At 48.5% G+C, this 20,760-nt stretch overlaps 9 protein-coding genes across 9 annotated transcripts; 5 read left to right on the forward strand and 4 right to left on the reverse strand.

The window, feature by feature from the left end:
- Positions 1-100: 100 nt before the first annotated feature.
- Positions 101-3,385, forward strand: EJ05DRAFT_254083 (C6 transcription factor). Its single transcript, XM_033740195.1, has 5 exons — positions 101-264; positions 319-779; positions 1,081-1,108; positions 1,159-1,611; positions 1,656-3,385. Exons 2-5 carry the CDS (start codon positions 349-351, stop codon positions 2,943-2,945), a joined length of 2,202 nt encoding a protein of 733 aa, XP_033603592.1. The 5' UTR covers positions 101-264; positions 319-348; the 3' UTR covers positions 2,946-3,385.
- Positions 3,386-3,709: 324 nt separating this feature from the next.
- On the forward strand, positions 3,710-5,311 carry EJ05DRAFT_435626 (MFS general substrate transporter; the record flags this gene model as incomplete). Its single annotated transcript, XM_033741706.1, has 2 exons — positions 3,710-4,011; positions 4,129-5,311. 2 exons carry the CDS (start codon positions 3,710-3,712, stop codon positions 5,309-5,311), a joined length of 1,485 nt encoding a protein of 494 aa, XP_033603593.1.
- A 228-nt stretch (positions 5,312-5,539) lies between these two features.
- EJ05DRAFT_483540 (NAD(P)-binding protein) lies at positions 5,540-6,512 on the reverse strand (the record flags this gene model as incomplete). The annotated part of the gene is made up of 4 exons (XM_033745261.1): positions 5,540-5,766; positions 5,813-5,894; positions 5,927-6,387; positions 6,440-6,512. 4 exons carry the CDS (start codon positions 6,510-6,512, stop codon positions 5,540-5,542), a joined length of 843 nt encoding a protein of 280 aa, XP_033603594.1.
- Positions 6,513-9,713: 3,201 nt separating this feature from the next.
- On the forward strand, positions 9,714-10,932 carry EJ05DRAFT_483541 (Fasciclin-domain-containing protein; the record flags this gene model as incomplete). Its single annotated transcript, XM_033745262.1, has 3 exons — positions 9,714-10,157; positions 10,237-10,673; positions 10,755-10,932. The coding sequence occupies 3 exons, from the start codon at positions 9,714-9,716 to the stop codon at positions 10,930-10,932; spliced, it is 1,059 nt and encodes a 352-aa protein (XP_033603595.1).
- Positions 10,933-11,046: 114 nt separating this feature from the next.
- Positions 11,047-13,539, reverse strand: EJ05DRAFT_254164 (uncharacterized protein). Its single transcript, XM_033740196.1, has one exon. The coding sequence runs from the start codon at positions 13,439-13,441 to the stop codon at positions 11,174-11,176; it is 2,268 nt and encodes a 755-aa protein (XP_033603596.1). The 5' UTR covers positions 13,442-13,539; the 3' UTR covers positions 11,047-11,173.
- A 1,222-nt stretch (positions 13,540-14,761) lies between these two features.
- On the reverse strand, positions 14,762-15,178 carry EJ05DRAFT_497704 (uncharacterized protein; the record flags this gene model as incomplete). Its single annotated transcript, XM_033746576.1, has 4 exons — positions 14,762-14,830; positions 14,910-14,974; positions 15,026-15,057; positions 15,111-15,178. 4 exons carry the CDS (start codon positions 15,176-15,178, stop codon positions 14,762-14,764), a joined length of 234 nt encoding a protein of 77 aa, XP_033603597.1.
- Positions 15,179-16,213: 1,035 nt separating this feature from the next.
- Positions 16,214-17,306, forward strand: EJ05DRAFT_473692 (uncharacterized protein). Its single transcript, XM_033743448.1, has 3 exons — positions 16,214-16,607; positions 16,658-16,978; positions 17,027-17,306. The coding sequence occupies exons 1-3, from the start codon at positions 16,430-16,432 to the stop codon at positions 17,083-17,085; spliced, it is 558 nt and encodes a 185-aa protein (XP_033603598.1). The 5' UTR covers positions 16,214-16,429; the 3' UTR covers positions 17,086-17,306.
- Positions 17,307-18,137: 831 nt separating this feature from the next.
- On the forward strand, positions 18,138-19,245 carry EJ05DRAFT_508345 (uncharacterized protein; the record flags this gene model as incomplete). Its single annotated transcript, XM_033748001.1, has 3 exons — positions 18,138-18,385; positions 18,444-18,566; positions 18,618-19,245. The coding sequence occupies 3 exons, from the start codon at positions 18,138-18,140 to the stop codon at positions 18,991-18,993; spliced, it is 747 nt and encodes a 248-aa protein (XP_033603599.1). The 3' UTR covers positions 18,994-19,245.
- Positions 19,246-19,973: 728 nt separating this feature from the next.
- EJ05DRAFT_483545 (retrieval of early ER protein Rer1) lies at positions 19,974-20,695 on the reverse strand (the record flags this gene model as incomplete). The annotated part of the gene is made up of 4 exons (XM_033745263.1): positions 19,974-20,056; positions 20,108-20,401; positions 20,459-20,576; positions 20,630-20,695. The coding sequence occupies 4 exons, from the start codon at positions 20,693-20,695 to the stop codon at positions 19,974-19,976; spliced, it is 561 nt and encodes a 186-aa protein (XP_033603600.1).
- Positions 20,696-20,760: the final 65 nt, after the last annotated feature.

Raw genomic sequence — 20,760 nt, forward strand, 5'->3', positions numbered from 1 at the left:
AATCAAACAATTTATGCAGAAGCACCATAATGGCAGACTCGATCGATCTGAAGAGTTGAGCATCGAATCTTCTATATACCCGCGGGATCTCAAGGTCTGCCTATCGCCGGGCCTCAACTCTCGAACAATCGTCAGCTCTTGATATATATTAAAAACACCCGCTCTACTCGCGACAGTACATTCGGACTGACTGCAACAGCCTGGTTTGGATCAAGCCTACAAGCAAAAACTAGGCGCAGTACTCTTATGCTTCCAATCACCCAGGTAAGTATAATGAAAAGCTACTCGAAAGTATGACATGTCTGAACGTAAATCTAGCTCCAAATACTATCTCTACGTTAAGGTACCATGAGTGTCTCAGGTCCTTCAAGCTTCTCATGTTTGCTTTGCCGTCAGCGGAAAGTCAAGTGCAACAAGCAGAGCCCGTGTAGTAACTGTATCAAAGCTGAGAAACCATGTAACTTCATCGCCCCTGTCCGTGGGACGCGGAAGAAGATCAAGCCGCCAAAGGAAGGTCTCCACGCCAAGCTACAAAGATATGAGGAGCTCCTGAAGTCTTATGGAGCTAAGATTGAGGCATCAGACGAAGATCATCAGACGGATGCAGAAACCGTAGCCCAGTCTGAAGACTTCGAGATGGTGGAAGCCCCACAACACCAGAGTGTGACGCAAGCCAGCCCTAGTGCGCATTCGAGGAGGTCCCCGGAGCGACGACCTGAGGCTTTCGAACACGGACCCAAGCTTGTTACCAAGAACGGAACTTCTCGATACTTCGACAAGTAAGCACTCGATCTTACCCTCTGTTTGTATTTTTGCAGAGATCCTTTGATCGGTTATATCTTGCGTTGGCTGGTATCTTTCATTGAGATACAACCGCTCAGGTACAAGTCACTAGCCAGTTCGTCAGCTTCGTATTCTCTTTGTTGCCCAAGTCCAGGCCTTCTTTACCTTCTGCCTCTTCCCCTCGATCTAAACCTGCCCATCACTCATTACGTCATATTCCATATTTCTGGACTCTTATTGTCCCTATCTCGTGTATATATTGGCCTCTACAGAGAAACTAACTTGATCTTCATGTAGTGCTTACTGGGGCAATCTTGGAGATGAGGTAAGCATGCTCCACAGGGACGTACTTTCACCATAGTAATAATGGCACAGCTCCAGCATCCCGAAATTGGTAACCTCAAGGAGCCTGTGGAAGATAACAACACGGATGGGACTGAGATATTCTTTCAGCCTGGACCAGAGTACAGAATTGAGAATTTAGGTGCACTACATCCGAATGCCCAGGTACTGAGTATGCTGAAAGACATATTCATTGATCGTGTGGATCCGCTACATAAGATATATCACGTCCCGACGTTCTGGAATGGGCTGGTCAAGGCCCTCCAACGGCCCGAGAGCTTCTCTAAGAGCTTAGAGGCAGCTGCATTTGCATTCTATCTCGCCACAATCTGCTCTATGAGTGAGATGGAAATCCAACGATGTTTTGGTGCACCGAAATCTATCGTAGGGCCTCGATACAGACTTGCTACACGACAAGCCTTGGTCAGTGCAGGATTCCTTTCAACCTCGAGCCCTGAAACGCTTGGCGCGTATGCCATGTTCATTGTGAGAAACCCAGTTCCATCCCGTATCATATACTTACCTCGCAGATGAGCGTCAGAGAGAACCACCGAGCCGACACCCTTTACGTGATGTCTGGTATCTCCATAAGACTTGCGCGCAAGATGGGACTTCATCGAGATGGGCTATCTCTGGGTCTTTCGCCCTTTGAGACCGAGATGCGTAGACGGCTGTGGTGGCAACTTGTATACATCGACTTTCGTATGGCCGATGTCTTAGGCATCAAGCCTTCTCTTGATCTCGATGGCGATACCCAAAAGCCCTTGAACGTCAATGACGATGACCTATACCCAGATATGACGGAGTTTCCTACCGAGCGAAATGGAATCACCTCAATCACCCTTTGCATGATCAGATGCGAAACAATGGAAAATTTGCGCTCATTGTCTCTTTCCATTCCAGGAGATTCACGCTGGGAAGCCCTCTCGGGCCCAGCGGTTGCCGTCGAAATGAAGGATGAAACTATTAACAAGCTCGAAGACCATTTGGAAAAAAAATACCTACGTTACTGCGATCCTACAAATTCCTTACACACGTTTGCGTCTATAATGTGTCGAGCGACAATCTGCAAGCTTAGGCTACTCGCACACAATCCGCGCCAATTCGCCACCAGCCGTTTGCCAATACCTAAGGATGAACGAAACATCGTATTCGTGAACGCTAAAAAGCTGCTTGAATATGTTGTGTTTTTACAGCGAGATCCGAACATGGAGAGATACCTGTGGCAGATTGGGACTAGCTTTCTCTGGAACACCATGCTTTATGCTCTGATTGAAGCTCGGCACCGCAAGACTGGTCCAGATGTTGACCAAGCTTGGCAGCTGATCGGATCTGCGTTCTCACATTATCCACAGATCTTTGACGAGTCCAATGCTGCAGCCGTTTACATGGTTGTAGGTAGGTGGGCCTTGCAAGTTTGGGATGAATATGTCGCAGCTTCGAAGGCTGAGGGTCTGCCAGAGCCTCTTTGTCCAGACTATATCAACAAAATCAGGCAGTGTCACGATCCGATCTCTGATCCAGACTCGCCCAGCAGGTCAAGGAATGACATGACGCAATCTAAACAGACATCATTCAGCTTTCCGCAAAATCAAGGACAGACATGCAATGATGGACTGCACGTAACGGAAAATCTGGACAGTTTTGGCCTGCCTGAACACTTGTCTTTCGAAATGGATTCCGGCGAGTGGCTTCAATGGGACCAATTTCTTGCAGGACAGGATGGTTTTGTCCAGGACAGCTTCACACAGCTTCCGGCAGCTCAGTGGACTTCTCTTAGGACTTTGACGACATCTGATAGTAGCAATCAGAACAGCTGAAAGGGTCCGTCATCTCGATGCATAGAAGATAGAAGGAAAATCGTCGAATGGCTGTTTGCAGTCTTGAACTAGCCAGAGCACGGTACCTGCCAGGCCGTCTCCTTTGTCTCACACATGCAATTAGATGCATATCCATTGACTCGTACGGCAACTGCATCGCTTGATTAGCACTATTTCGTGCCTTTCCGTGGAGCAGATACTTTCGTCGATCTCACGTCATGAGACTCGAGCCTGTCTGTCGCCATATGTAGAAGTCTTTCATCCCAGTCGATCCACAATCACGCCTATCAATCCGACGAAGCCTACAGGTGCCCGAACTAGAAACTTTGAAGAACTCGGCGAGACTATGGAGGATGCTACGTCGATGGCATGATGAGTGGGTGGGGATGCGCTATTAATTAATGTGGACAGACATTTTGCCCCGGCAGTGACACCGAGCACGCAATTTCTGAGAAACTCGGATATTCAACCTCTATCGCTCGTCAACTGGTATCTTGCGTCGCGTCCTAGGCGTATTCCCAATAAGTCCGACTTAGCAGAAATCTGATGAACAACCAATGATGACATCGGTCATGTTCGAAGGGAACGAACGCACGAGTATTACAACAACGAGCAGCCGAAGCAAGACTACAAGGACGGGATATCCTTCTCCTCTCCCAGTCCGCATCCCAGTCTTAGATACCCATGATATTGGAGAGGCTCCTAAGGAAAGGACTGGATCGATACCGACCCCAAAGCGATCAATATGGCGCCAAATAGACGATATGGTCAACTATGTTCCATCGCGCTGTCGCTGGGATCCGGAGAAGCCGCCGCATTTCAGCATGAGCATGAATTTTATGTTTGCGTTTGCTGGTTGCGTCACATCGGCGAACATGTACTACACCCACCCCATCTTGAATGTTATGGCTGAGGACTTTGGTGTTGAGTATGAAGAAGTGTCCCAGATCCCAACCGTCATGCAGGCCGGATATGCGGCAGGACTGTTCTTTCTTTGTCCGTTAGGGGATCTTTTGAGACGAAGAGCCTTTGTGACATGGCTGGTGGCGTTTACCGCAACATTATGGTACGTCATGAGTCTTACCTTTGTTATCTCTGCTCATAATCTTCGATGGCTGCATTACGATTGATCCGACGGGAGGAACCTATCTCGGATTCGACTAATGATCTAATCATGTTACAGGATCGTTCTGTGTGTGACCAAGTCTCTCGCTGTTTTTACAGCGATATCCTTCATCACTGCAGTCACCACCGTTACCCCTCAACTCATGGTTCCTCTCGTCGGCGATCTAGCACCTCCTCATCGTCGAGCGGCTGCCATCAGCATCGTTGTCTCGGGACTTGTGCTCGGCCTTGTCCTCGCACGGGTCATTGCCGGTACCATCACGAACTGGGTGTCCTGGCGATACGTTTACTGGATGTCACTCGGACTGCAGTATCTGATCTTCATCTTGCTTTGGCTCTTCATGCCCGACTACCCTTCATCCAATCCGCAAGGACTGAACTACTTTAAAATGCTTCTTGGTATCCCCTGGCTCTTTCGGTATCCTGTCCTTGCACAAGCCAGCATTGTATCGTTCTTCGCAGCTGCAACATACACGAACTACTGGACAACATTATCATTCCTACTCGCTGGTCCGCCGTACCATTATTCGTCGTTGGTGATTGGTCTCTTCGGCCTCATCAGTATTGCAGGTATGCTTCTAGTACCTGTCTATGCACGTCTGGTCATCGATCGCTTCGTGCCACTGTTCAGCGTTATCACCGGTGAACTAATGTGCCTGATCGGTATTCTGATCTCAACTTACACTGGGACATTTACCGTGGCCGGGCCTATCATGCAGGCATTCCTGAACGATCTTGGCATGCAGATCGCGCAAATCTCTAATCGGAGTAGCATATACGCCATCAACCACAAGGCAAGAAACCGAGTGAACACAGCGTTCATGGTAGCTACGTTCTGTGGTCAGCTTACTGGCACCGCCGCAGGAAATCATATCTACGCTGTTGGAGGGTGGGTGCGTAGCGGAAGTGCAAGCGTAGGTCTAATTGGTGCTGCGCTGGTAGTCTGTTTCTTGCGCGGGCCTTGGGAAGAGGGCTGGATTGGATGGAGGGGAGGCTGGAGCATATTCAAGAAAGACGCACAGAGTGCAGATGGAAAGACCTCGGAGAAGGCTACCCTCGGAGGGATCAGGGCCACAGCGGTGGGTGAGAATGGTATCATTGACACGGAACAGGGTAGCTTAGAGAAAGCAGCAGATGAGCTGGATGCAGAGGATAGAACGATCAGAACAAATAAAGAGGAGTCGGACAGGGAGATCAATATAGCACACTTGCATGTTGCGAACGATATTCGGAATCAGTAGTATAGATTGGGCACGCTAGGCTTCTGGGTGTATATGCAAAACAAGTCCATATTTACCAACGAAGTCTTGTTTACGTACTACCACGGTATATGCTCAGTAAGTTGAAGTTAATCTTCCTAGCCGTTTTCCAATAGTTTGGGTGCTTTACTTCAGTCCTCACATACGCGGTAATTTGAAGCTGCGAAAGGACTTCCCAACCAGAATGCCCTGTAGAGAACACACGTCTGCTTAATAGCTTGCGGGTGTCGTACTGATACAACCCCCATCGAGCATCATAACGCTCCCGCTAACATATCCTCCCGCTCGAGACGCAAGATACAGGATAGCACCAGCTATGTCCTCCTCCGTTCCTGTGCGCTGCTGAGGTATGAACGACTTTTTGTACTCACGGCCTGTAGATGCTTGTGGAATTCTGACTGTCTGCAGCCGATTTTCGGTCATGGCACTCTCGAAAACTGTCTAAGCGTTAGTATGTATACGTCGCTAAGATTTTATTCTTACATCCAGGGGCCAGCGCATTCACACGGATGTCATATGGAATATACTGTGTAGACATGCTCTTGACCAAGGCCATAGCACCGGCCTTGCAGCTATGTATTGAAACGGAGCACCCACACGCATGAAGGAGAAGATACTCGCTGTTAATACTATCTGACTCGGACACTGGTAGCCCATGTTGCCTTTCTTGTTACCTGCGTCAAGCAACTCCAGGAATGCGAGCGCTGTATAGTACGAGCCAGTAGTGTTAACGTGCAAAACGTCGGTGAACACCTCCATAGGTATGTCAAGTTGCACCTTCGCATATTCTGCTATGCTTACTGTAGACGTATCGACCCGTGGACATGGTCCTAGCATCCCAGCGTTGGCGACCAGAAGATTGATATAGCCGACTTCGGAGCGGACTTGCTCTGCCATTTGCTTGAGAGAGTCTTTATTGCTGACATCGCCTTGAAGAGGTATGATGATATCCTCGAATGGGGCCGCAGTCTCCTCGAGGACTTCAAGCCGGCGGCCGGTGATGTATACTTTGTGGGCACCGTTCGAAGCAAGAGCTCTAGCCATATGGGCACCAATGCCTGTGTATTTTGTGAGATTGTAATGTTTGGAATCGAGCCACAAGCAACCCACCTGTGCCACCCCCTGTAATTACAGCTACGATTGAGGTAACCTCGAACAGTGTCTGGGCCTTCAATGATGCCATCTTGAAACTATAAGAAAGATACTTTAACCCAGCTATGATTAACAAATTTATATCTCCTATCCGATAAAAAGTCTTGAGAGCATATGTGGGTGAATGTAGGGGACTGCTAAAACTCGTTACTGTCGAAACGCTGCTGTCGACTCAATCTACAGCCAACTTAGATATCTTATATCTAGCTGCCAAAATCTTCCAAACGTCAAGGAGTCCGGACATAAGACGCCTTATGTATCTGATACAGCGGGGTTGAACAAATCTCTCCGGTCACCGCTCTTAGCCCGCATTTCCACTAAATGGAATCTGAGTAACTTTGTTCGCACTGCATTGCAAAAGACCAGACAGATGTGAGAACTTATGTGGACAGTTTTCCGTTCCATCCTATCATATCTACCTCCCTAATAGGAGATATTTGGGTAGTCGGAATTTAAGTGATCGAGGAATGATGTCACCGTCGCTATCAATGTCGAGAAATGGTACGGGAGATTTGCGTGAACTTTAACACTGAATAACGCGTTAGTTACACTAATATTGTTAACGTAGAATCATTTAAGGCTTTCTTACTCCGAATTAAGACATAGATGAGTCAATAAGGTGCCATTATGCTCTCATTGCTTCCATCGAGCACCTGTGCGCTTTGCCTAGAGTAAGGCCACTAGGCCCATGCGGGTTCGGACATGTGCATTTAGTAGTCCTATACTGAAGTCACTAAAAGCGCTGGGTCTACCTATCGCAATCTGCCGGCCATGCAGAGGTGGGGACATGGCACGGGGAGTCCGTGTAACGATCACGATGGTTCATCGTGCGGCAGTAGTCCCACTTCATCGGCGTTAAAAGGTGCTTAATGCAATTATGTGCCCTGAACCATACAATTGAATGCAATTGATTGCCGTGGGCGGTTCGGCTGATAATGTAGGTCAAGTCGCCCACGTCGCATTTCCTCAGGGAGAGAAAACTATACACAAGTCGAAATCTAAGATATCAATTATACTGATAGACTGGGGATATCACCACGTAGCCTCTTAATGAGCCGTGGGCTGACACTCAATGAGACGAACAACTTAGGATACCACCAATCAATGTAAGTTTCACGAAGACCTGGAGCAAACATTGAAAAACTCAAACATACGGGGAAAACTTATGAAGATAAATTCATCTGCGGCTGCTGTGAAAATGTATTAATCTCCTCGCAGTAGAGAAAGACGTTTGCTAAAGCATATCCCAAAGACCGAAAAAGTTAGGCTCATCTGAAACATGAAAAAAGGAAGCGCTCAAAGCGTACTCAGCTGACAAGGCGGGACAAGTCACTGTACACAGTTCCTAAAATTCACGTACCCACATGAAAAGGTTTTGTAAGGACCTGTTGCATTCCACATTCGGCACGTTTTACATCCAATGTCGATTATACAACAAATGTGTTTGAAGGAATCATGCTTATGATAGTTGTCTGAAGTATACGGCTACACCAATCCGGACACCGACACGTATGTCACAGTTACACTGGGATATGGTATCATGGTCTTGTTAAAGACATTCGAGTTCAGAACTCCAAAAAGACAAGATCGCCACCAAAAACTTCTTTATGAGTTTCTATACTGAGATAGAGAACGTTCACCTACATCATCGGCCGAAAGGAACAGATTCTAGACTCCTGGCTAGGCTGGCTATGGAGACCATCGAGACACAGATCGTAATTCTTCTTACACTAACTGTATTTGAAAGAAGAGGCACTGCACGCTTCATATACGGCTACGTTAGCATCATACAGGGATCTCATGCGGTCTTCACTTCAGCCACTAATACGTGGTATGATATGCTTATTATCTGCCCTACCCTAGCAGTGGCTATGCAAAACTTCATATTGTAATCATACAGATGAGTATACAGGCCGAGTAGATCAAAAGAGAGCCTTTTCACACAAATCCAAGGCTTCAGGCATCCAAACACCTCACAGTACTAACAAGGATCCTTGCAGAAATCGAAGACGTAAGCCAAGCACAAAACACCCTGCAACATGCACCCCGCAAACGCAAGCGAGCAACATCCATGAATACCATCCATGTACCATTGCGTAAACTTGTCCAAGTTATACCTTTCTCCTTGCATCATTTGAGAAACCAAGACGATGCTCAGCCACGATGATGAATCGCATCCTTTAGCTTTACGATCAGAAGGTGTGGATGATGATCCTGCGGTCCACGACAGTACTGAAGCTGCCGATACTGTCAACTAGCATTCTACTGGACAGCCAAGCTAGCTTGTGTATCCTGCAGGGACAACATGACCATCGTACACCATCCCTTGTTGTTACCTTGTAAGCCGCTATACGATTTTGTGAATATACGGACTGTCCAATGATTAGCTGTCAAGTTGCACTCATAGGTACTTATAGTAATATACTTTAGTTGCATTTATCTTACTCCGGGATAGAGGTTGAAAACCAAATATTTTGAGACTCACTTCATTAACCCTTGTATAGAAAGGATTAGACATTCACTCGTGACTATAGCACACGCGAAAGAGCATTTTAAATAGTGGACAGAACTCTAACAATACATCTGTAATATCTTTATATATTATAAATAACATTGTCACTCAAGACTGTACTAGACTATATTACAAGCATTTACTATTTTAATTCCTTTCTACTGTCGTAGCTACTAGTATCTATGACACAAGATCATAGGTCTCTTTTTACAACCCAAGTCTATTATATTTGATGTCTCTATTATATAGTAATAACAGAATCTTAGCTGGTTTCAATAATTACTCGATTACTGTATCAGCCTTGCGTTATTTTCAAGTTTCCTGGGAAACCCAATTCATCTCACCACTCGCAACGACAGCCAAGCCAACACTTTATTGTAGTTTTGAGTCTGAGCGTCGTAAGCACTTGAGCTCATCAAATCAAAGAATAGCTTGGCCTGCCAAGCTGCTCGTCGGGTCTTCAGTACATGCTCGCGGCGCAGGATTTGGCGAGCATTCCCAGGACCAAGGATCAGTCTGCAGCCAACAATTGTTTCGACGTCTTTGGATACTCAACCTTGAGTCTTGGTACGGCGTCCTTTCACCGCAAGAGCTTTGATGACGATTTGACCTGGCTAGGTTGGCCATGTACTGCCAGGTACTTAAGAGTCGGGTCTGGTATGTAGCTCAATTGTGCTGTTGTTTCCACTGTCCCGTATCAACCTCTTCATGCTCACCACCATGCAGTTCTATCGTCTTTCAGTTGCAGCTTTCGTTTGTGCTGTCGCAGCTCAGAATGCGCCACAAGATCTAGCTTCCGTCATATCGGGCAATGAAGGTCTTTCTACTCTCGGCACCATCATCAGTGGGATTCCAGGTCTCTCCGATGCCCTCAATCAGCTTTCCAATGTCACCATCTTGGCGCCAAACAATGATGCCTTTTCAGATCTTGGGGACTCTGCCCCTTCTGATCCTGCTGTGATTCAGGCCTTACTGAGCTATCACGTTATCAATGGCACTGTCGCATCTGAAAACATCACCGACACACCTGCATTTGTCCATACTACTCTGACAGACTCGGAATATACCAATGTCACCGGTGGTCAAGTCGTCGAGGTCCGCACAGTAGATGGCACTGCCACCATTTTCTCCGGGGACGGGTCAAACTCTACCGTTGTCCAAGCGGTAAGTTGACTGGCATATCTGCCACTACACATGTCGTCCGACATGGTCCTTTCCACCAGCTCCTACTAACCCTGCTAAGGATATCCCCTTCTCTGGCGGCATCATCCACCTCATTTCCTCCGTCCTCACCATCCCCGTCGACCCTGTCTCTTCCCCTTCCGTCTCCTCCGAAATCACTTCTCTTGCGGATGTCCTCACATCGACCTCTCTAGGCACCACCATTCAAACCCTCTCCGATGTGACCATCTTCGCGCCTAATAACGCTGCATTTGAAGCCATAAGCTCCACTACGCAAGGCCTCGACAACGAGACACTTTCCTCCATTCTGCTCTACCATCTCGTGGTAGGCACGGTTGGATATAGCAGTTTGCTTACGGACGACATGACCCTCACAACACAGGAGGGCGGAACGTTGACGATAAATCTGTTGGAAGATGGAAGTGTTTTCGTGAACGGAGCCGAGGTCGTGCGAGCAAATGTGTTGGTGCCGAACGGGGTGCTGCATATCATTGATAAGTATGTTGCATGCTCTTCCTTGCTATATATGAAATCTCTTGAAAGCGTCATGTGTTTGAGACGTTTGCTAACGTATGCTAGTGTCCTGAATCCTTCTGCGGCTGATGCCACTCCTGAGCCCTCTGCTACATCTGGATCTGCGGCCTTTAGTGGCGCATCCAGTACGCCGACTCCTACTGGAGCTGCGGTGTCATTGCATACGGGTGCGGCTGGCATGGCGGCGCTGTTTGGAGGAGCAGCCGTCATGCTGATGATTTAGAGTACATGAAATCAAACCCAGGCAGAACCAAAGACAGTATGATATGATGAGGGCCACAATCCTTGTGATGGCATATAAATGCAAATAATATATTAGTATGCGCGTGGGCAATTGAGCTGTACCCCAACATCGCAACAATACAACTTCTGGTCAAGAAATCCACAAAACCCCATCATGAAAGTCGTGATATGTCCAATAGTAGACGCAATACCAAAACGCCACGCTATGTGCTGCAGCATATTCAAAACCTACCCTCTTCTTCATCAGGCCCAAGACCTAGAAATCGCCACACGAGTGTTGGGATGACGAATGGGAACTCAGGCGCGTACAAGTCGATACCGTACCCTTGCATGCGCACCGCATATCTCGGCCTGCAGAATGTGTTACAAGCACTCCATTCCAGAACCAACCAGCCTAAAAATGAGAAAGTTGCCAGTCCGAACCACGTCATATGCTTTTTGCTCGTGGCCGGGTCGATGTAAAAGAATAGACGAATGAAAGCTGCCCATAATAGGAGAAATGGATTGATGATGAGGATTTCTCTCGTCGTCGAAGGGCACGTGTGTAGCGTACCATCCGCGGCCATGATAGAATTAACAGACGACGTAGAGGATGTAGAGGAATTGGGATTAAAGGGCACAGTTTCTTGAGATTTGGAGTTGACTTGGTGCTCAAACTTACGCAAACCTTGGCTTGATTGCCGGAGGTTGGCGCGTGTGGCGCGTAGTCGTGTGTTCATCGCGACGAGCTGGTCAACCTCATGGAAGCGCTTACGCTCATTATCGTTCTTTGGCGGATTGTTGGCAACTTGAATACCCGCGAGAGTGTCGTCCTCGAGGTCGTCCTGGCCACTACCAGAGCGCTTCATAGTGAAAAAGTCCTCGAGTGAGTCAATCGTCGAATCGCCTAATGGTTCGAGAGTCTCCTCGGTAGATTTGGCGCGAGACAGAAGGGCTTCGAGGGCGGACTTGGGGAGCTCAGGGCGAGTCACGACCCGGGCCAGCTTCGTGGGTGACTTGTCCGGCGCAGGATCACGCGGCTTTATCCTTGTTTCACTATCTGTGGTGGATCTCTTTCGTAGGTTGGCTGGGTTAGAGGTAGCCTCTCGGGCAGAAGATGCTGCCAGACTCGGCACACTGAGACTTTTGTTGTGAGTCTGATTTGAAGGCTGGCTCTGCCGTCGCGGACTTTCAACAAATCGAGCGACTGCTTTGCGCTTTGGACTTTCTTGCTTTATATCGAAAGAAGCTCTGATTTCCATGTCTGGATCCTCCTCCACCTTGCCATTTGCTCTCGTCTGTTCCTCCGCTGAGTCTATAGCCCCTTCTAGAATCGTATCTGTCCTCTCTGTAACAGGTGCGGACGGCTTTGATTTAGTATCATGGTGTGCTTTCGCTTGCGCTTGCTCCTCTGGGGGCGATTTCCTGGGCGTCAGTATTCGAGAAAGCGCGCGGAGGGTGTCTCTTGTGGAGTCTGAGCTATCTACCTCAGGGCCGAGTACAGTGTTGATGATAGTTGAGCAATGCTCTTCGTCCAGGTCCTTCTTCGCCTGCTCTAGTTTGACTCGTTCCGACCTTATAGATTGAAGTAGCCTGGAAGAAGGCGCAGGCGTCGAAGTGATGACCGAATTCAGGCTAAGGTCACTTTCGAGCTCCAAAGCAGCTATCTCATGAAGCGCTGAATTTGATTTGGCTAGTCGAGGGATTCTTGATGCGCTGGGGGTTGGCGTAGCAGGTTTTGGCGAGGGTTGGGGTATTCGAGACACTGGGGTTCCGGATCTTGGGAATGGCGAAGAGCTGCGAGGGCTCGGAGAAGAGACCCTGGCAACAGGCGAGTAGCTTCTTGGTGTAGGAGACACCGACAGCCGTTTTGCAAAGGAAGTCTCAAGATTGGGGCTTAGACTTGAACGTCGTGAATCTCTCGCTGGTCCAAGGCTCGACCTCTTGCTCCTTGATGCTGTGTCGTGACCCCAACGTTCCTGTCCTAACTCGCCTGTCGCATCCTGAGGAGCTGCAATGGTCTTTATCCAGTCACGATTGACGCGTCCTTTCCGTCCCCAGGTCGTGGGTAACCGCAAAGGAGGATCTGACATATCACTGCCATTGATGCTAGCCGGGCTGCCCGCTTCCCTGTTTGCACCATAGCCTAGCTCGTATTTGCTATCGGAGTTTGAACGTTCGAGATTCTGGAAGGTCAAGGACAGGGATTGCTGCTTGCGCGCTTTGCGGAAAGGTTGTATCGGTACATTGCTGTTTATCGCACTACGTAGTCGCTTCTCGTCGCGTGCTTGCTGTATCATGAATTGACCGAATTCGTCTGTGTCGTTCTCAAGAGAGGTAAGGCCTGATATGGTCGAGCCCTGAGTGAGTTCCTCTGAAGGAGCGCTCGTTCTGGTTCGTTGATGGGAGTTAAGCCGGTGGGACTGCGTTGGGTGCAGGGGGTCGCGCGGATGGTAGGAAAACATTGCAGCGAAGACGTCATCCGCTGTCGGAGCAGAGTCCAAGGGCATCAATATCTAGACATGTTTATAGGCGTTGTAAGGAAAGCAAGGTGGCGAGGATAAAAGAATCGCATGAATGTGTTATGGGCGGTTATTTGTGAGTTGAGACGCGTTCACTAGCTTTGGAGCTCCAACCTTGCGGGCACCAAAACACCGCCAAATTAGCGATGGCCCGAGCGCCTTGCCCCAGCTTTGGCGCTGGTTTAATATGCAGGGTCCCTGAATCACTACTGCACTTCACAGGCGACATCATCCAACTAATTAACATATAGGAAGACATCGACTGTGAAACATGTCAGATATTCCTGACTCAAAGGTAAACACTGTATAATGTATGCTGAACAATGAATATCATCTTACAGGCTCTTCGTCTGTCCCTCAATGTCCAATAATTCCCAGTGACAAGTTACAGAAGAATGAACTCCTCATGTCCAGGCTTGATATCGCCATAGAGCACAATCTTTCTGAATGGCGGGAGATGGAACGTGCTATAACTCGAATCGGAGGCTCAACGACCATACCAGGAACGCGACGGATGCTACGCCAGCGACCATATATCAGTCTTTCGCCTAACATGAGCAATTAAATGGTTCAGCAGTGCTTCATTGTTCCTCATTACCCGTTAGCCAGCCGCACTCCCACAGAATCAGTCTTGGAGCAATCATCTTGTACCAAGGTCCAAAGAGGTGATGAGACGTACAGCGCAAGAAGTGACCAACCTAACCAGTGTATGTCCATGTACGTGATCCTGATTTATACAATTGCGGTCGAGTCTGGGTCAAGATTGGATGTTGAGATTGCACAGCGTGCTATTGGGAATCTGGAGACATCTCTCAGGTTGCTAGTGTATCGTAGGATTGAATAATTTACTGCGATTGACAAGCTAAGATGATAAACTCGTTAGTTTCGAGCTCTCATACCTCAGATTTGGGCTTTGTATGGACGTGAGAATTATCGGCTAACGGAAAGGTTCATCTGGGTCGGCGTGCTGCTGGGATATTTGGCCATTTAGAAAGACGTACTTAGACATCTTAAGGTATTGAGTGTCTAGCCGCTCATGTCTCGTAATCTGTATATTATTGAATCATTTTTCGGGTCCACATGTCATATGTACACAGAACTCTCATCAAGAAAACTGGGCATTGAAGCAATTTTTTTAAGATGGCTCTAGCACAACGTCAGACTCGAGGTTGCTCATATGGTCTTTAGATTCGCTCGCGATTATTGGGAGACGAAATTCTTACTAGTAAATCCCAGTTGGGCGATATGCAACACGGCCCCTTCACCGACGCGGTCGACTCGCCCGTGACACCACGGCCCGCAATCCTATCATACATCTTTCGTCGCCGTCCTCTGATCATTCCCATGCTTGGCCCAGCATTTGCGAAATGCATCCATCTGAGTTGGTCAGTAACCATGCCAGTGGATCTCCAGATGTGAGAGATGTTGAGGGCCTTGAGGCATGTGGGAGACGCACCTCTGCCTTGCATGCGCGCCAATCCTTCTTTTCGTAATAACAGTCCGTCATACGAGCATTTTCGACTGCATTCATTAGTCTGATTCACGACGCGCGCAAAGGATACGGATATGTACCGGCGCATCCTGTGTTGTCTATTCTTTTGTCCCTGTGACGTTGTTAGGGTATTTTCTCCGTTGAGCAGTCATGGAATGGCACTACCACTCATCCGCATCGTCATCATCTTTCATCGCCCGGGCCCGATCCTCTGCTGCACTGTCACCTCCCATTTTTGATGGTTTGAGAAGGATTCTGAGATTGCAGATGATGCGGTAATATGTATCCACTCGCAATGCCAAAAATACTAGCGCGATCTCACCCTGACGTTTCAGGCGTGGCTAAGTCCATTTGCGGTTAGACTTCCCGCAGCTGTTCCAGAACGTCTAACGTCGCCTCATGATTGTCTCAGCCCTTGCGACAGATCTCCCTCGCGAGACATGCTCTGTTCTACATTTGTTTCCACATCGCGACTTGACTTTGCTCTCTAGCATACGCCAGTGGGTTGGTGTCCCCTCATGGAGAAATTTTTGATGCTTGAGCTGTATACCAGGATACGGCGCGAATCACTCTGCTGTCCTTGATCATGATGGCGATCAATCACATCCCCTGCCCTCTGTACAACTAAGAATTCCTGTGTTTTCGTTCGAGATCCAATGGTATCCGGCTATCAACGCCACCCTCAATGACTCTGTGTGCACTATAGTATAGCTTTGACTTCAGCCCCCAAAAAGACATACACACGTGCGATTCCTTCGCCCCCAGTTGCTTTGGCAGAATGCTACATCAGGAAGTCTAACATACTCTTGAAACTAGGACTGACTGCTTGGGGGAGGCAATCTGTATAGACTAGTCCGAACAACTCCGAGCATGATAATCTAGCCGCCATCTCTTCCCTGGACACGTGCGACCAAGACATCTCTTTGCAAGCATTGTTCCAAGATTGCTGCGGAATGTATCTCTAACAACATAGCGCTCTGATATGTTTACAAGAGGTGTTCCAGCACTGCTACGGATCGTGTCTCTGTTATGAGCGTTGACTTTGGCGCCTTGATCACATATCGCACCTACTTTTCGCTAGCTTCCGTTGACGGCTACTACAACGCCCTCTTGGCTTGACGTTCTGGGGTAAAGGAATATGCATTAGGTCTCGAATATTGTATCGAAATGAGACTCTGACGCTGCGTCTATAGTCATCTCCACACTACCTGTCAAGTCTCACGACACAGCTAGTGTCAGGTAAGATCGGTCTTCGCTCCCTCGACCATTCTACCTCATGGCCAAATCTACTATAAAGGGCGAGTTGCTGCTCACAGTTCAATCTTCATCCAGCAGCATCTTCAGCATCCTCAGCATTTCAGGTTATCCCTTCCAGCTTTACATTCTTCATCTCGTTGATCGAGTCCATTCTTTCCAACTAATCAAAATCAATACACCTTCTCTTTGAATACCTGCTAGTCAGTCTTTTTACGACAACATTCAAAATGCAATTCACTACCGCCATCGTTTCCCTTGCTCTCGCCCTTACTGTCGCCGGTCAGGGCACTCAGTTCATCACTGGACCATGCACCAGCGACGCTGACTGCGCTGCCGGATGCTGTGGCTTCAACACTGGCAAGTGCGCCGGTCCAGTCATCGCCCTCGAGCGTGACGGTGGTTGCGGTAAGTCTTGACAACACTCCGTCTTAGAATTCCAATCTGATTCACTTCAGGCTTCGGCTCCGGTACCCCCAACGACAACGCAGCCAAAGCTCTCGGCTTCAACGGTGGCATCACCAGCGCCTCCAACGGCGGTGCGGTCCAGAAACAGGACGATACCGCGGCTGGAAACCAAGGAGGTGCTCAACCTAAGGCGGCTGGCACTCAATTCATCACCGGAGCCTGCACCAAGGATGCAGACTGTGCTTCAGGCTGCTGTGGTCGCCGCACTGGCAAGTGTGCCGGTGCCATCATTGCTCTTCAGCGTGATGGTGGCTGTGGCTTCGGCGATGCCCAGGCTAATGACAATGCCGCTAGGGCTATGGGTTTTACTGGTGAGTTCTCATAAAATCTTCCATTTAGCACCTATTGATCGTTCATAGGCGGTATCACCTCCCGTTCCGTCAGCAACCAGGTCCGCGGCATGGCATGGGAGAACTAAACGTTCGCTCTTCTCTCAGTCTCATTGCATGAGAATAGCATATCATGTCGAGGTCTTGCACTAGTAAGGTGTATTGCATAGCATTGGTTGGGGCATTTTGGGTATCGATGCATTGTAATTGATAGGTAGCTGGAGCGCGACGCACTTTCCTTGATATCCGAAATCGCTGTGGGATGCTGGAATGTTTACATTGTTAATATATTAGCAAAAAAGTCTGTGACTACATAACATCTCTTGCTGTGTGACATTGTGATTATTTTGCAACCCTGACTGTCTAAACTAGGAGCTTCCTAGGCTTAGATCTCAGTTGTGTTAATGGTCGTGTCTTTTTCCATCAAATTGTCAGTGTGCCGATATGACGTCCTGAGTACGATATTCTATTTCAAGCCGGAAGCAAAGAAACATTCTACCGGCAAATGTCATGACAGAACTTCGTCATTTTCTGCTCTTGCCCTCGAGTGATAAACGGGTTGTGAAGAGCTGACCAAGAGCATCTACTTCCGTTCGCAAGGGAGCAAAGACACGAACTCCAGATACGATCCACTTTGTCCTCAGAAGAAGGACCGACAAGACACACCTGAGGGTACCCATCGGTCGATCCGGTATTAAGTGAGGTGCCTCATCGTAGAACTTCGCACACTTAAACATGAAAACGTCGAAGGTCTATATCACGACGGTTGCGGTAATCGTTAACTACATGCCAAGATTAATATATGCGCGACACTTTTTGCTCTTGGCAGCCAATAATAGATATAAAGTGGGCTTCAAGGATCGACTCAACCCCAGTACAAAACCACAATCGGGTCCACACCGAGCAAGAGGCAGATTTTTGCCTGCGCATTCAGCCTCCATGCAGTCATGCTCGCACGCGTCGCACGTGAAACCCAGCCGCACCTTGTACGATCGCCCAGATCGCATTACACAAAACATCCGACACACTGCTGGCGCAGTACGTACATCCTCCTCCGCCTGAAAATCCTTCTGTTCTTACCTAGAGTAAATGGGCGCCAGTTCCCATGTCCATCATATTTCTACCTCACAATTGACCAGATATGACATCTCCTACCCCAACTCCAGCCCCGACGTCAGTCTCGGTAGACCCTAGATTGGTCGGCTGGACGCAAGACGGCTCTACGTTTATCTCACAGATCTGCAACGTCGGCTCGGAAACATTTGCATTTGACGGCACGCGCGCGAGCTGCTGTGCGCCACCTAATGCCACAGGCACGCCAGGGTGTCCGGCACGAACGGGGTGCGCTGGGAGGACTGTTTTGCAAATTAATGCAGGGGGACATGTCTGGTGAGCCATGCTCGCCAGGTTTTCGAGAAGTAGAGTCAGGAATTGACAAGTCGGCTAGTGAAACGGGATCCACGTGTGTAGTGAACACGTTGATCGAGCACTTTCCGACGGACCCGTTCGAAGTACAGGCTACGACGAGTATGTATGGCTGTAGGAGGACGGGAAATGAAGGTGGGAAGTTGTGAGTTATTAGGCATGCAGTGAGGTGTGAACAAAATCCTGACGCGTGCAGATTGTATCGCGAGTCCCCAGTTTCAGCTTTCACAGCGACAGAGACCTTGTCGAGCTCGAGTATACCTGTCGAGGTGCCGTCTGGGTCCGCATCAGGAGAAGGGAGTTCAAATAATACACCACTAATAGCTGGCGTTACAGTCGGGGTGGTGATCGCTATCGCGACAATTGGAGCTATTTCGTGGTTGCTGTGGCGGCGGAGACGGAAAGTAAATAAGATAGGCGGAGGTGAGGGTACAATGGATCGGAAGATGGATTATACAGTTCATGAAGCTGACAATATGGCTGAGCGACCGAGCGAACTGGACACCGGGAAAAATACGATGCCTGAATCGGATGTTGTTCATGAGCTGCCGGACAGTGTTGCGGAAAGGTGACGAGTGGTTACGGTTTGGAACACAGTAACGTGATATCTGCATACCATTTCAAAATTCCAGCGCCTCTGCGAAAGCAGCCACTGTTCATGATCCTTTCACCGCTTTCTGCTTACGCCGGCAAAGTATTGTTTTGACGCTTCCTATCATTGCAATTCAACGGCCAGCCCCTAAGTTCAGCGATCATCGGAGTCCCGTTACTCCCTAGTCATTCATGATGTTGTTTGTCATGCTTCTCAACTATTCCAGTGCATGTCGGTTCAGGCTGTAGGATTGTCAGTAACAGCTGAAAGCTCCACTCTATGACATATTGCGTACGCTTGACCTCCATGTTTGCGAACCGAATAACACGCATGGGAGCTTGTTATGGCTGGACCTGAATAAGGCTAGCGATCGACTAGCGAAAGTGTCCGACGTACAGATTATGGGGTACCGCTTCCATTCCATTATGAGACAGGATTTGGCATCAGTGACACCAGCACCAAGACAACACTGAATGATGATTCGCAACTCACCAAGAGCACGGTTCCGCGTCGTACTGCAACAAAGCCTTCCGTAGCACGCGGTACAACCTGGGTAGAAGGGCTGAAGAAGACCTGAACTCTCTGGTACATCACAGCAACGGCCCAATGTGTCCGAGGCTTTCAAAGTCTGACTGTTCAGATAACAGCTGTACACCGCCGGTGTTCAGAGCTCATATAAATATGTTTCATTTCTTAAGTTGCCTACCATATACATCCGACGGTCATTTTCCCAAGCGTCAGTACCGTATCGTATGCGATAATCACGTAGCAGATAATTTCTGACAAGTCCTGTATTGCGCCATTCCCACTAATTCAGTATATACGAAATGAATCGAAGTCTATTGTCACTAGGAGGTGCGGACGCGTCTGTTGGGCTGATGTCCTTAACAATGAATATTTTGGAAAGCCCGTCGGAGAGAGGTGCATCTATCACACTCGATACGGCTCGGAGTCGAAGGATTATTTGGCATTGGAAAAGCGCTTCTTGCCGACGGTGAAGGGGACGTATCGGTATTTGATCATGTGTTGGATTTGGCGCCTCACTGAGACATGACATTAGGTCTAATAGCATCGGAGAGTTCTGCATCACTTACTAGTCAATGCGACCAGAATGAACCAGTACACAACTAGCACCGGCCAGAAGACTGGAAGGTTGAACATTTCGAACCAACTGCAGAAGAAGCCGATAACAATGGCCCGGGTGGCCGCGTACCAGAACTTGAACTCTGGGAGCCTTCTCACGAAAGGTCTGAATTCATCCTCTTCTTTGGTTGGGAGTCCGCTGGAGCCCTCCTCCATCCCTTCATCCTGTTCTAACGAAGGGTCGAATTTTGGCGAAATGAAGGCGAGAAAAAGGTTTAGGAGGTAGATACCGAGGGAGTAGGCGACTGCGCAGCTGTTAGTATCCAGCTTCAGAACTGTGACATCATCCCAGTTAGACTGACCAATATACCATCCTTGCGCAAAAATGATTCTAAGACCGAATAGAACGAACACTGTGCCTGTACCCACCCATCGGTACGGAACGTACGGAGTTGATTTGTCGAGATACGCCTGATAAATCTGGATATCGTCTCGTTAGTGACTCGTTATGTTCTCGCAATTACTAGACTCACCTGTCCAAACCGGGTTGCTTGCGAGCTCACGGCGGCGAAAGGGGTATCCGGCTCTGGCGCATCCATGTTTCAAAGGTGGCGAAGATGGCGCTGAGAAGTGTGAATTTAGAGCGCCGATCAGAGAGGACTGC

Source organism: Pseudovirgaria hyperparasitica (assembly GCF_010093815.1).
Source record: "Pseudovirgaria hyperparasitica strain CBS 121739 unplaced genomic scaffold EJ05scaffold_3, whole genome shotgun sequence".
NCBI classification, from domain to species: Eukaryota; Fungi; Ascomycota; class Dothideomycetes; order Acrospermales; family Acrospermaceae; genus Pseudovirgaria; species Pseudovirgaria hyperparasitica.

Coding starts and splice junctions, on each gene's coding strand:
- EJ05DRAFT_254164 (XM_033740196.1), bottom strand. CDS start 13,441: ATGCCCTTGGACTCTGCTCCGACAGCGGATGACGTCTTCGCTGCAATG.
- EJ05DRAFT_473692 (XM_033743448.1), top strand. CDS start 16,430: ATGCAATTCACTACCGCCATCGTTTCCCTTGCTCTCGCCCTTACTGTC. Junction 16,608..16,657: donor CGAGCGTGACGGTGGTTGCG/GTAAGTCTTGAC, acceptor GATTCACTTCAG/GCTTCGGCTCCGGTACCCCC. Junction 16,979..17,026: donor TAGGGCTATGGGTTTTACTG/GTGAGTTCTCAT, acceptor GATCGTTCATAG/GCGGTATCACCTCCCGTTCC.
- EJ05DRAFT_254083 (XM_033740195.1), top strand. CDS start 349: ATGAGTGTCTCAGGTCCTTCAAGCTTCTCATGTTTGCTTTGCCGTCAG. Junction 1,109..1,158: donor GGGGCAATCTTGGAGATGAG/GTAAGCATGCTC, acceptor ATAATGGCACAG/CTCCAGCATCCCGAAATTGG. Junction 1,612..1,655: donor GCGCGTATGCCATGTTCATT/GTGAGAAACCCA, acceptor CTTACCTCGCAG/ATGAGCGTCAGAGAGAACCA.